At 39.8% G+C, this 15143-nt stretch overlaps 2 protein-coding genes across 2 annotated transcripts in view; both read right to left on the bottom strand.

The window, feature by feature from the left end:
- Positions 1-3301, bottom strand: part of LOC119414293 (SLAM family member 5-like) — a 25656-nt gene extending 22355 nt beyond the window's left edge. The window contains exon 1 of the mRNA XM_037681388.1: positions 3250-3301. Within this exon, the coding sequence (XP_037537316.1) occupies positions 3250-3301 (52 nt within the window). The remainder of the gene's footprint in view (positions 1-3249) is intronic.
- A 2188-nt stretch (positions 3302-5489) lies between these two features.
- Positions 5490-15143, bottom strand: part of LOC119415239 (ATP-sensitive inward rectifier potassium channel 10) — a 26590-nt gene continuing 16936 nt past the window's right edge. Inside the window, exons 2-6 of the mRNA XM_037682405.1 lie at positions 13538-13877; positions 11043-11254; positions 10709-10840; positions 8864-9041; positions 5490-5960 (exon numbers count right to left, since the gene is read on the bottom strand). Coding sequence (XP_037538333.1) covers positions 5575-5960; positions 8864-9041; positions 10709-10840; positions 11043-11254; positions 13538-13877 — 1248 coding nt within the window. The 3' untranslated portion in view covers positions 5490-5574. The remainder of the gene's footprint in view (positions 5961-8863; positions 9042-10708; positions 10841-11042; positions 11255-13537; positions 13878-15143) is intronic.

Here is a 15143-nt window from a genome sequence, read left to right as displayed (position 1 = left end):
ATGGATGGATGGATGGATGGATGGATGGATGGATGGATGGATGGATGATTGTGCATGAACTTTGGTGTTTTGAACCTCTTTGGCATGACTGTCTCAGAAGAGTTGATGGGGGAGAGTGTGGTCCCCAGAGGTCATCTTAGCACCAGCAAACTGTTGTTTTTTTTCTACTATGGAGTATGCTGTTTGTGAGACTCAGTTTGTTTGGTGTCTCCTCAGATCTGAAGAAGTTCTTTGGATGAAGAGCGAAACATCCAGGCAAAAAATAAAGAAAGAAAGAACGAAACCATCCAGATGACCTGACTGAACATTGTTGGATTTTTCCAACAGCAACTTCAGCCTAAGTTCTAGTTTGTAACAAACTGGAAGAGAGAATCTGATGACTATAAAACTTATATTAACTTATATCATACTTTTCAATTTTAACTAGAATGGACTCATCAATAATTGGATTCAAACTTCTAACAGACATTAATAATAAATGACACAGGATGTAATGTATATACTGTATTTTTCAGCCTATAAGTCGCTGTTTTTTGCATAATTTACATGCCCTGCAATTTATATGCCAAAGCAACGTATTTATGGATTTTTTCCATATTTATAAACCAATTTTTAGCTGAGATATGACTGTTTTCATTCATTCTGACTGAAAAAAAAAAATTGAACAGTACCAAAGTCCATGCTCAATAATCCAGGTATACAATCCAACATTTTTCAGTCAGGTCATCTGGACAGTTTCTTTTTTTGTGCTGAAACGTTTCGCCTTCGATCCAGAAAGCTTCATCAGTCAAGGAAACACACAACACAAAACTGATTCTTCCCCCAACAGCTTACTCCAAAGTGGAACAAACCAGTTCTGCTTGTGATAAGATGGTGTCTTTGGTACGCCCCCTCGCGTACCAAAGAGACCATCTATTTTTGAAATTCAACTGATCTGACCATTAAAGTGCATTTTTTAAGGACTAGTTCATCTGAGACACATCTTTGCTATATTTTTGCGCAAACAAAAATTGTTTTTAAGTGTTTATCTTGTTAAATTTGCACAATGACTCGTCACGTGCACACTTTTACTTCCTCATATCGGCTTTTGAAATGCAGCTGATTTGACCGTCAAAGTACATTTATTTAGCAAACGTTAGCATGAGACACACCTTTACTATAATTTCGAGCAAACAAATAATTGTTTTTAAGTGCTAATCTTGTTAAATTCTTGTCAAAGTCCTCCCATGCACGCTCCCACGGCCGCCATTTGGCAGCCCATTGATTTTTGCCACAACACCGGACCACGTTTCCAGGTTGTCAGCGATGAAATTACCAGTCCCAAAAAGCTCTACAGTGACTGGTCTGAATGACTATCGGCCAGTGGCCCTCACCCTGATAGTTGCTAAATGCTTCGAAAAACTGGTCATGACTCACATCAAAACAACCATCAACATCAACGAGGACCCTCATCAGTATGCATACTGTGAGAACCGATCAACAGAGGATGCCATCTCCTCTGTGGTCCACACTGCGCTCAACCACCTGGAGCAGAAAAACTCTTACGTCCGTATGCTCTTTGTGGACTTCACATCCGCCTTCAACACCATGATCCCCCAAACCCTGATGGACAAACTATTCACACTAGGACTAAGCCCCTCCATCTGCAACTGGGTACTAGACTTCTTAACAAACAGACCACAGTCAGTGAGGATCCACAACTTCTCCTCCTCCACCATAACCTTCAGCACTGGCTCTCCTCAGGGATGTGTGTTGAGCCCCCTTCTGTTTACTCTGCTCATATATGATTGTGCAGCTACCCATCCAGGCTGTCACATTGTAAAGTTTGCAGATGATACAGCGGTGGTGGGATGCATCACAAACAATGATGAGTCCAGCTACAGGCAAGAGGTGGAACACCTGGAGAGCTGGTGCAAAGAGAATAACCTTCACATCAATGTGAAGAAGACAAAGGAGATGATTGTGGACTTCAGAAGGAGCAAAAACACCTACACCCCACTGAACATAAGAGGATCTGTGGTAGAAGTGGTCTCCAGCTACAAGTACTTGGGTGTACACATGAATGACAACCTCAGCTGGAGCAACAACACCACCAGCCTGATCAAGAAAGCTCATCAGAGACTCTACTTCCTCAGACGGCTGAGGCGAGCTGGTCTGGGAAGCTCAGTCCTCACCTCCTTCTACAGGTGTGCAGTGGAGAGCATCCTGTGCTCCAGCATCAACGTGTGGCATGGAGGCTGCACAGCTGCAGAAAGAAAAGCTTTGCAGAGAGTGGTGAAGGCTGCACAGAAGATGTTGGAGTCAGCCTCCCCATCATCACAAACATCTACACCTCCAGATGAAAGAAGAGGACCACCTGCATCATGATGGACCCCACTCACCCAGCACGCACACTTTTTGCCCCGCTCCCCTCGGGAAAGAGGTTGAGGAGCATTAAGTGTAGAACCACTAGACTGAGGAACAGCTTCTACCCTGAGGCTGTTAGACTCATGAATCTCTAACCAGAATAATCACTGTGAAAAAAAATCACATCATGTTGCTGCTGATCTGTTTCAATGTTGCTGCTGATCTGATTCAATGTTGCTGCTGATCTGATTCAATGTTGATGTGTTTATGCGTGCTCATCTGCTCACATGGACTCGTGTTCAGGTTTGTGCTGATGTTCGATGTTATGAGTGCTTAGTGTATATTTAGTTGATGTTTTTCTTAGTTCATATCTTAGATGTTATTACTGTTTTTCTTTTACATTTGATTGTTGGATGTAACTGGGACCCTGTGTACATAATTTCACTCCACCACTTTTACCACATGAGGTGCGAATGACAATAAAGAATCTCTGACTCTGACTGATTGTTAAGTGCTTTGATAACATTTTCTGTTTTAACAGGCTCCATAAATAAAGTTGACTTGACTTATATACACAAACTAATTTACTAAAATTATCATTTTTTAGACTTTTTGTTCCTCTATATGTTGATACATTATTTATCAGAGCACACACATTTATGATAAGCAGCAATAATCCAAAATCATTGATTTAATTAAAGTTATTGTATTTTAACATTGCTTTTATGAATAGTACTTTACATTATCCATTATAAACACATCTCTGACTGTGCAGTGACAAATTGCGAGTCTTTAAAGTAGAATTTTATCCTCATTTAAAATGTTTCCGGTACTCAGGTTTGTTAATGATGCTGCATCAGAACATAAGACAAGGTTTGTATAAGAAATCTTATAAGACGTTACCTTCAGCTGAATCCAGCAGCGAGACGACAAGTAGTAGAACCATTACCGCCATCGTTGTGTTCACTGTCACATCAGGAAGTATGATTATTTGCTCACATGTATTTCCGTGTGTCAGAAGAGAGCAACTCCTTCCCTTCAGTGGGTCTGGGTGGCGTAAAACAAAAAACCTGCTGTTCTTTCAATTAAACGTTGACAATTTAAACAGTTCTCTCTATGCATAATTACATTTATCTTAGCATTTACAAAAATGCAAAGCTTGTGTATAAACTCCTGTAACTGTTAATGAATGTGAGTTAGAGACAAATGACCTCCTCTGAGCTCTCTGGTGTAAAATGAGAACGCCCCAATAGCACGTAAAATAAAATAAATTAAATGACTCAAAGTATTCTCCACTCTTTATTACAGTCATATTTACATCATGTAAACCATCAAGGTCCCATCTTTACATTCTTTTGTCTTTCAGTCAGTTCCACGCTTCAAGATACAGCTAAACAGAAAAATAAGGACTTTGATGAAATGTTCACAGTGTTAGTAACTTAAAAATCACTTGAACAAACTTCTGCTTCTGTAAAACAACAGTTCCTCTAGTTCCTCTAGTGTTTAACAGTCTGTCATTAGATGGTCATTTACATCTAAGGTGCTTGTATAAATGTAAAAAATGTTTCGATAGTTTGTTTAAAGCCACTGAGATTTTAAAACAACAACTTTAGGGTGAACTCGTCTCCAGTAAATGTTGATTTTACGTCACTGCATTATGTGATGGCAAAAATACTTCACTCTTGTAACATTTTATACATTGTCAGCTAGCGTTCTGAAGGTGCATATATATATATATATATATATATATATATATATATACACATTATGTGCCTAAAGTAGAGCTGTCATTTCTAATCCGGGCCCAAAGCCTGGCCCGGCCCGACCCAAATTTGGGCCGGGCTGAGCCATAATAATGTGCTGGATGGGTGGGCAGGGTTGGTGTCGAGCTTTTGATTACATGAGAGGACGCGAGCAGCTGACAATCCAATTATATGGCAACATGGCTTGCCATACATTCACCAGCTGCACACAACCATTTGACCGTGAGCTGACCGGCCTTGAAAGAGGTCAAATAAAGTTCAGTTAAGTTTCAGATGGGACTGCCGGTACTGTCAGGAAGCGATCCATCGCCCAAATGGACATTCAGCCTACACTCAGCGCACGGCCGATGACCCAAACAGGTGCGATCCCAAAGCAGACATGTCAGAACATGGTCCATGTCTGAATAATGCAGAATGCAGGCAGAAGCAGGGGCACTTTGACGGCCATGAAAGGACAAACACCCCACAGCTCTGATCTTCTGCCCCCTTTATTTAGCCGCATGTCCGCCGACCATTAATAACTATATAATCAGTCAAAGCTTAATTTAAAATGTCGAGGACCTGTAATTACTGTTAATTCGTCGGGTCGGGTGGGGTTTGGAAATGATGGCTACGGGCTGGGGTCGAGTCGTGTCAGATTTTTTGGGCCCGAATGCAACTCTAGCCTAAAGCGCTAAGATATATGTACAGTATATAAAACAGCAACAGCTGTTTATGAATTACAACATTCAGTACACGGATCTGAAATTCTGTCTCCACACAGTTAAGGTGCAGTTTTATTTTTGGCAGAATTTCCATGTAGTCTACCTCAAAGGAAACATGAAAATATATAACTTTAAGAGGAAGTTAGGTTTTTGAACTTGCTCTTGTTGGGGGTTTTTTACTATAAAAGGCAGAACTCGGCATCATCTGACTCGTGTGTTTAAAAAAAAGGGTGTTTCTGTTTGGGTTAAAGTTTCCTGTTGGGGACTATTGACGTTATTTTAATGTTTGAAATGTCACATTTGAATAAACATCAAGGGAGGGATAAAATGATCTTTCCTTGAAACAAGTGGGTGTTCACACACGCCTTGTCTCACTTCTAGTTTACTGCCATTGAAATTTTAAAGAAATTAAACACACTCAGACCGTCTCATTTCCTTTCAATGTGAGAGTCGCCTCGCTGGGAAGCACCCAAAGAAACTCAGCATTTTTGTTTCTTTTAAAGTCTCGTCGATGGTTATTTCTACTTGCGGTGGATCTGAGCACAGTCAAACTTGAGCAGCGGGTTCTGTTAGGTCATGTGTTAGAACAACGTGGTTACAGTCAAATCTGTAAAAAAACAAAAACCATGCATTGTCCTGCAAACAGAAGTCTGTTGAGCTTTAAAACCGTTTGAACGGTTTAAAGTCTGCTTGTGATGTTTCTCTGATCTTCTGCAGATTTACAGTCCCCCGCGACGTTTTCTGTTTTCGCTCCCGTTTGATCACACGTTGCTGATGCGAACGCTGATCGGACCTTCTCTAACTCGGCCGCGGTCCTCCCTGTAACTCTGCTCCAGACGAATCTTCTCTGGGTCCAGCGCCTCGGACACAGGCCCGCCTCCATTGCTCTGGTACCCGTGCAGGGGGCTGGATGGTTTAAAGATGGGGGTGGTCTTGGTCTTGGCCACTTTGTCAAAGAAGGCAAAGTCTGCTACATATTTGCCCGACTGGGAGAGAGAAACGACGGGAGGAAACTCGTAACCCCAGAGGATCTCGTCCGGCAGGTAGGAGGTTCGGACCTGGCAGGTGGCGGAGGTCGGCTCCACTGTGGCGCTCAGGATCACCAGCAGCTCGAAATCAGCCAGTTCTGGGTCTGTCCATCCACCACCTGATGGAGGATAGTTGGGTTTAAAAAGTAATAGTCTTGAAGACGTCACACAAGTTATTCTTGGGGTAACACAATGTTTGAAGCTGCTGCTTTGGAGCACGTTTTATCAACATAACTTGTTTTTATCCGTCTACAAAGAATCAAATGACTCAATTGTTTTCTCTTGAATTCTTCTCAGATAAAGAAAAATCACGCACGGTGGGATTCCTAGTCTTCTGCTATAACCACCTTCCCCTCACAGCTGACAATCATCTAATCTACTACACCTGCAGTGATTGGATTGGGGTCAGGTGTGCACAGGAGCAGAAACGCAAGGATGAGAGAAACACTGGGAGGTGCAGACGGAGAATCGTCTCATCAACCTGTGGAAGTGTCGAGAAATGGAAAATTGAACAGCTTGACTTCATAAGGGAGAAGTTCATCTTGGTTTGCATCACCTCAAATTAGCAATTTTCAAAAGAGGAAACTTTTTTTAGTCCTCTTCTTCTGAATCCGTTACTCAACGTATGCATTTTTAGTGATGCACAACAAAGACTTCAACTAATTTTTGTGAGGAAAATTTATTGCTTCGGGGGTTTTTTTTATGTGTACATAATGCCTGCAAAAGGGGAGGATCTTAAGCCTAATGTGAAAAAATATTTTTACTGCTGGTTGCACATCCAAACGTCACAAAGAATTAGAATCTGGTATTAAAGAGACTCGAGGTGGAGATGTGCTTAAAGGATCTTCAAATTGGTAAAGTTAAATGAACTAAACTGGACAGTCATGCGCGGGCTCGACATCAATCAATGGACGGAAAGTACCACATTAAATTGTGGAGCAGAGACATTCATGGTGGGTTTTCCGAATGACAACAACAAAAAGTATATTCAGATTGAACTATTCTTGCAACTCCCTCAGAGATGAGGATTAAAGAGCTTTATGGATGTTTTTGATTTCATTCAGTTGCAAATAAAAAAAAGTCAAAGTGATAAAACAAACAGCTGATGAGTCAAAATCAAGTAATTCTATTTTCAATGGTTGGACCATTGAACTTTGGGACTTTAGGATGTGTTTCAGTTTTTAGTTTGTGTTTTAGAGACTAATGTTTGGTGTCTTTTAGTGCCTGGGTAAAATTATACCATTTACAAGTTCAGCTGTGTGTTTTGGATGAGTGTTGAAATGTGTTCAGGAAACAAAAGAGGAAGTTTTTCTATTTTTTTTCGATTCGACTCACAAGCCTGTGACTGTTGGAGACACAAAGTTGTGAGAAAACATGAATTTTCTCTTGGAATCACAGTGAATGAAATGTTTGCACAGACTGCCACCAAAATTTGTTGCAAGTCTGTGCACAAATTTGCTTAAAATATATACGAGTGCTCACAGAAACAAAACAGAGAAGGGTTTGAGACGTGTTCTGGATCTGCCCACAGCAGCTCTGCAATTATTTTGAAAGGAATTGTCTTTTGCAGATTATTTGAAGATTATCAAAGTTCCAGCGACACAAGAGTAAATCCCTGCAACTCATATGAGAAAACGGAGAACACTTGCAAACATTTTGAGACATTTTGGAAACTCTTTGGCAATTTATTTCCAACAGCCCACTGAGCTACGAGCTTTAAAATTGTCCTGGAGGATTGAGAACACAAACATGTTGGGAAAGTTTCACTAGGAGCTATAAGGAAGCAAAGTCCCTAATTTTGGACTCAGGGAAAACTGTTCCAAATATCTAAACATTTATTTTCTGGGAGCAAAAGAGCACATTGCGTGGCTTGTTAAGAGAATAAAAGAATTAAACTAGAAAGTTCCTGGAGAAACTTTGATTGGGACTGTCACGATGCTGCCAATTGAACGTTTAGATTTGACAGTACTATGTGTTGGGGTTCGCTCTCAGCTACCATTATACCAAATTTCAGCTCAATATGACAAAAAAAAAATCAATGAGTTATCATTTTTTGCATTTATCTAAGGTGGCCTTCTTGGACTTTTGATTTTATTATTATTAACCTTTATTTAACCAGGCAAATCCCACTGAGATCACAAATGTCTTTTGCAAGGGAGGCCTGGGTGTGACATGCATGTTTTTTGTCTGTGGGAGGAAACCGGAGTACCCGGAGAAAATCCACGCAAGCACAAGAAAAACATGCAAACTCCACACAGAAATACCCCAGGTCCAACTGGGGATTGAACCCAGAATCTTCTTGCTGTGAGGCAACAGTGCTAACTTCAGTATGTGATGGGGAGCATTCTCAGCTATAACCTCACTAAATTTCCGCTCTATATGTGTAAAACTAGCTGAGGTAAAGCCATTTAAATGTAGCCTAGCGTGACGAGTGTTCCGTCAGGCCTTTTGTATGGTGAAAAATGGTGCATTTGTTTGCAAATTACGTCGCCATTGTAACTCAAAGTGGCAATTAAAGTAATGGCACACATCACGGTGCCGAACCGGTCGTTTTGATATAACATTTGTTGGGGTACGCGTTGCAGTTTGGGCTGCATTAAAGTTGACGGAAGAGTAAGATAAAGTTAAGAAACCGCTTGTTAGGTGGATAATAATAGGAGCTGCCTAGGCAGTCCCCAATTACAAATACTGTGGGTAATTAGTCATATTTAGTTATAAATGCCAAATAAAATGAATACACAACAAGAAATAAAGTGGGCAAGTATGTTTGTTTTTTTCTATTGACATCCCTCTGACGTCTACTACTTGAATTCTGAATCCAGCGCCCATGACCGTTACTTTGTCAGTTTTGTGGACCTGTCATGTTCCTCTATAAGTTTTGGTTACAAAACGGATAACACAGCGTTCCCAGAATCAGTTGCATCATTGGTTACCACAAGAGTTTTTTAGAAACCCTCAAATGTTTCAGTGAACTTAGTGTGAAACAGAACTCACAAGTTTCCTCTTTCTGGACCAAACTTACCCTTGGCTGCCCAAGCTCTCAGTGGGCTGTTGTCATCGATGATGTGGTAAAAAGTGAGGGGCAGGATGAGGAAGGGGCTGTCGCTGGAGGTGTCCACTTGAAAGGGCACGTTTCTCTGATCCAGACGAACGGTTTCTCCTTCCTTCGTCATAGAGGTTTGAAGTAGTTTTCCTGTCACCTGAGGAAGAAGGGTGTTTACAAGTTGTCAGAACTGAACTGGCTCATTGAAGCACTGCTGCAAACTGTTCTCAGTCATAAAAGCTGAAATTCTGTCCTTTTGCAAAACTCCTCAGTGTTTCTGTTGCATAAACTACAGCAACAGATCTGTGTTGCAGAGCGCTGAAACCGTTGCTTCGCTCTTTAACTTGAGTCTAGCCTCCAGAGTCATCCCCAGCACCTGGAGATCAGCTTCGGTACGCCTACTTTCAAAAGGTGGAGAGCTCTACACATTTATTATATGATTGTTTTCCAATTTCCATGCTTTTTATTCTAAATGTTAATAGAATTAAAAGGTATTATTCTACACCTTGGAAGAGTGTCTACATTTCTATCTCCGTTAATGCGGCCCAAACCACAGCGTCTACCCCCACAAAAGTTATATGAAAACGACCGGCTCGGCCCGTGATGTGTGCTATTACTTTGTACTTTTATTGGCATTTCGAGTTACCATGGCAAAGTACTTTGCAAACAAAGACGCAATATTTCATCAACTCCAATAACTAGTTGGTGACTGCCCACTTATTATGCTACACCTAAAAAGCGTATCTTTTTCAACTTTAATGCGGCCCAAACCGCAACGTGGACTCCCACAAAAGTTATATCAAAACGATCGGCCTGGCTCCGGGAAGTGTGCAATTACTTTTATTGGCATTCGCAGTTACCATGGCGACATATTTTGTTAACAAAGGTGCCAAATTTACCATAGGAAATGAATAGGAGGAAACTCTTCACAGAAACCAAGTAACGTATGGAGCCATTTTGGTTCAACATGCAAGGAAAGCAGTGCATTGTGCAATGCATGGAAGGCAACTATTATTATTATTATTAATTAGTAATATTAATCATAAGTATTAATAATACATATTAATTATAAATATTAATGTTAATAATTATCTGTTTTAATATCAATAATTATTAATATTAATAATTGATATTTAAAATTAATACTAATTACTGGTGTGAATATTATTAATATTGATTGTTGATTATTAATATTTTAGTGATTCATGAATTAACAATATATAAATAATTAATAATATTAATAATCAGTGTTTATTATTAATATTTATAATCGTTAATATTTATATTTATTATTAATAATATTTAATTGTAAATAGGCAGTCCCCGTCAAAGTTTCTCCAGGAAATTTCTAGTTTACAAAACAAAACTGTTCCTTAAAGTCAAGATATTTTTTAAGAATTTCAATAAGGCTTTAGATCAGGCCTGATTATAGCAACAATGTTGGTTGAAAGGTGCATTATTTAATCATCTTTTCTACTTGTTTGATCCTTTAGGGTTGTAGGGAGCCTATCAGGGGTCAGTGGTCAAGAGGCCGGGTACACCCTGGACATGTTGGTCACCGTAACAGAGACACACACTCACACCTAGGGCTGGATTAGAGTCTATAGCATTTATGTTTTCGGTCTGTTGGAGAAAATATCAAAAAGACGTCTACATGAACAGAGAGGCAATGTTCCAGCTTCGTTTTAAAGCCGGGACTTTCTTGCCCTAACCGGCTGTGCAACACTGTGCAGCTTGAATCAATACGTTTTCAGCCAGTGGTGGTCCGACAAGCAAGTGTGTCACGTTGTCGTCGTTGTGCCTCTTTGCACCACATGTGTTTACCTGGCACCCAAGCAGAAGACTCTTGCGCATGTTGGCCACACAGATCATCAGGCAGGGTTGACCCTCGTAGGTGGAAACAACAGCGTGCTGACTGAACCTCACCGTCTCGCTTCGTTTCTTTGGCCGCGCAACCTGGTGAGAAGAAACTCGAGGCATCTTGGTTTCTGACAGCCTTTTCTAGATTACATTCACTGTTCACTACTTCAGAAAGGAAAAGGTGAACTACATAGGAACCTGCTATAAAGTTGCACTCACTGAAATGCAACATTTCTTCATTCTTTTATCTCTCAATGCAAGTTCTTTATTTTTGGTTGGTGCTTTAAGTTTTGAGTACCTTGGCCAGAAAGGTCCCAGTGATGAAGATTTCCATGAGCATGGTGATGACCAGCTGGAGGATGAGGAGGATTATGGCAGCTGGGCATTCCTCAGTGATGCAGCGGAAACCATAACCAATGGTTGTCTGGGACTCCAGAGAGAAGAGGAAGGCCGCTGTGAGGGTCTGCACCTGCATCACACACGGCGTGTGGTTGGATGGAGGGTCGAACTCTGGTGGAGCATGGCGAAGAAAACAAAAACACGTTTATATCGTTGTCAAATATGCCATCTATAGCAAAATAGAACTTTCTTGGTGTTCTTATTTATAAATTTTACTGTAGGATGTTTGACATTACGATTTATTGAGCGCTAAAAACATGATTCATTTCTGAGGAGGAGCAGGTGGTTTTTTTTTTTTTTATATGAAATGTTTCCTTTTATGTCTATTTTTTTTTTTTCATGCTGACGTTCAGTTTCAGTAAATGCACTAAACACCATCAACTTTGCTTCCATATTACTGATCATCAGATAACGTGTCTGCGGTCACAGATGTAGAGCAACAAAGGCAAACACTTTCTCATTCGTGTTTTTACTTTTTCTGTTTTCACCAAACTTCATGGACTCAACATTTTTATGAAGCACCTCACCAGCTTGAACTCAGAAGTGCTTTAAACTTGTAAAATTCATAAAATAGATACGGACAAGTCAAACTGTAGATTATCAAGCACACGTTCTGCATATTTTCAGCTTGCATCCTCCCTTTCATCGCACCTTCCTTCGTTTTTAACAGCCTCGCCTACAGTGCGTGTTTCTTTTCACGCCACTTCAACCGTCTGCCTTTTTTGCTGCAAAAAAAAAGGGGTTTGATTTGGTTCACGCACTTTATTCTTGCTCATTTGCAAGCTCGCTACAAACAGGAAATACGCTCTGATACCTTAAAACCTGCAGAACACACTTTTAAAACTTGGGCGTGTGTGAGTGTTCATGACCAAACGGGCCAAAATAGACTTTCTAAAACCTACTGTCATTTCAGTTTGAGTAAACGTGAGCACGTTGTGGAGAATGGTCGGTAACACTTTATAATAAGGTACACAAAATTTGATTAACTAATAGGGAACGTCTCAGGAATGAATCAGGAGCTAATGAGTAGTTAACCAGTACTTACTGGGGAACACACAGCCAAGCCTTATTGTGGGACTATTGGTTAGTTACCTTGTAAATAAAAACGTGGGAGCATGCACGGGAGGACTTTAACAAAAATTTAACAAGATTAACACTTAAAAACAATTATTTGTTTGCTCAAAATTATAGTAAAGATGTGTCTCAGTTGAACTTTTACTTGATAAATGCACTTCAATGGTCAAATCAGCTTCGTTTCGCCCGGGCGGCGCAGCCAAATGAAGCTGATATGACGGTTGCTCCAGGCGAGAAGGACGAAGGTGGCAGTCTATGGCAAGCCAATTGTGTTATTAATCACCACTTTTACCTATTACATGACACAACGGCATGCCATATAAATAGAGTGCCATCTAGCGGCTGAAAATGGTAGTGTTCAATATTTTCCATGTCGGAATGAATGAAAACGGTCATATCTCAACCAATAATTGATTTATAAATATGGGAAAAATCCATAAACATGTCGCTTCGGCGTATAAGTTGCAGGACATGCAAATTATGCAAAAAAAAAAGTGACTTATAGGCCAAAAATTATGGTAGTTGTAAAATCTTACACAAGACCCCTCAGAGCTATCTAAAGCCTGAGATTTATGCTCTCTTAAGATATTTTTTATTAAACCTTTGTTTAACCAAAAAATTCAAACTTAGAATATGAAGAAAATGTCTTGGCCAATACAGTTTAACTATTTTATTTCCATAGCAAATAATCTACAGGTTGATATTTATTTATTATGGAGTCATTAAATAATATTCTAAGTTCCTTATAGGAGGGTTTTTATAGAAGTCCTGCGTGTCTGAAGACATCTGGTTGGAAAAGTAATTCAAAAGTCTTGCACACTAATTAAAAATGTGCATTTATACCCACAAGCAGTTGAATTATACCAGTTTCTGCATCGCTGCAAGGCCGACTAGCTGTCAAACGTTAGCTTTAGTCTTTTCTTTCATTTGTAGATCTCGTTTCGCTCGCGTAGTTTTAAAGTCGACGTTCACAGTTTTGCTTTGAGTCACATTCTGCTGTTGTCTCAACAAAACCTGAATCAGTTGACGGGTATGACTGGGTGTGTTGGAAGTTCTGGTTCTGGGAGGTTCTTTCAAGGTTTTGACTACAATACGACTAAACTAGGATGTTAGAATATTTTATGTTCACATTTTAAAACAATAGAGTTAAATTTTTCTAAAAATTCTCCTCAATGCTTTGGGGGAAACCTTGACCTTGATGTGACAAATGGAGGCTTTTTGAAGTGGGACATGTGGATCTTGTGGACTGAACGTGAGAGAGTGGGACGGTACGTTATACTCTAACTTTCGACCACCTTTTTAAAACTCTGGTTCTCTCACCCAGTAGGTCTCCGTGAACCAGAGCAACCAGGTACCACACCACCCCAAAGAGGAACCAGGTTCCTGCGAACGTTGCTGTGAACAGGAAGAACTTGTAGCGCCACGGTATTTCCAGAAAGGTTGTCCAAAGGTCACGCATGTAGAGGGTGCCCCTCCCACTGATGTGCTCGATGCGAACGTTGCTGCGGCCATCTTTGGAGAGGATGCGCCTCCTTTTCCTCAGAGCCCCAGCAGATGTTCCACCGCCCAGTAATGGTTTTAAAACATCTGTCTGAGTCTGGGAGTGGCAAACTTTGTGAGGGGAAGAGCTGCGAGAGCAGGGCGGAGTGGCAGAGGTCATCTGATGAAAAACAACAAAAATAACTCTTCAGCATCTTTAAAAACAGAGACATCAGCAGACACACTCAACATCTGACACAGTCATTCTGTGAAAATTAAAGGAAGCTAATTAGGAAGCAAAGGATTGTGGGGAAAGTGTCTCCCTTGCTGCCACCTGCTCTCACGGTGATTTCATCTGAAACAAACAAAAAAGTCACTTGAATAATTAAATAAGAATACAAATAATTAAAAGCTTATGATTCCTTGAAATAATAATTATTATTAAATTATGTGAGTATTAGTTTGGAAAAATCCCCTAAAGTTTTCTGAACAAGATCTTTTTTCACAAAGGTGCACAATTATTTACTTCAGAATAAGAAAGAATCGTCTCATGGGAAAAAAGCAGCTCTGATTTTTTTTTTATTATATTTATCTGTTGTTACCATCTGTTAGAAAAAAGGAAGAAGATGTGTTTCCTCAGAGATAAACATCTCTGTGTTTCTGGTGACATGGCTACTTATTATAAACATGAGAGTTTAATTAGTGAAAGATGAAACGATGAAACAAACAAAAAAATTAGGTTGGGGGGAAAAGGTGACTGAAATAATTCCAAAGTAATTTTCTCACAGTCTGTTGTTTTATTGAAACTCACTGAAATGTACTGTGTGTGGATTGCAAGAAGCACATGTAAACAAAACAATGCATTTCCAAGTATAGAACCGTGAGGCACCCCACACGTCCAAAATACCAAGACAGAAGAACCATCAAAGTGGTAAAATTAAAATTCATGTAAAACTGTTGTTCAAACAGATAATCAGTAAATAACTTAACATGTGAACAATAAACTGAAACTACATAGTAAATCATAAAAACTTAAAGTAAAAAAAAAAAACATACGGCTAAAGAAAAATCAAAACGTATCACTTAATTCAGTAATTTCAGCGTTGGTTGTACTTTTTGGGTTTGGGGAGTCTTTTTACTGATGTTTGCACATCTTTGCATTCTTATCAAAACTCAGTTATCGTATAAAATACAACTCCAAATCCAAAAACTTTGCGATGTTGAGTAAAATTAAAATAAACACAGAATGCAATGAATTGCAAATTTCAAAAATACATATTTTATTCACAATGGAACAAAGTAAACATATCAATAGCTTCAACCAAGAGTCTGTAAACATTTAGGAACTGAGGAGCCCCTTTGCAGGAGGTTTTGAGGATGAATGTTGTCCCAGTCTCATGTGATTTCTAATTTTAGCTCTTCAACAATCCTGGATCTTCTTTACTGG

This window comes from Nematolebias whitei, chromosome 9 (genome assembly GCF_014905685.2).
Source record: "Nematolebias whitei isolate Nwh7 chromosome 9, NemWhi1, whole genome shotgun sequence".
In the NCBI taxonomy this organism is placed as follows: domain Eukaryota; kingdom Metazoa; phylum Chordata; class Actinopteri; order Cyprinodontiformes; family Rivulidae; genus Nematolebias; species Nematolebias whitei.
This window is presented reverse-complemented; position numbering and strand designations above follow the sequence as displayed.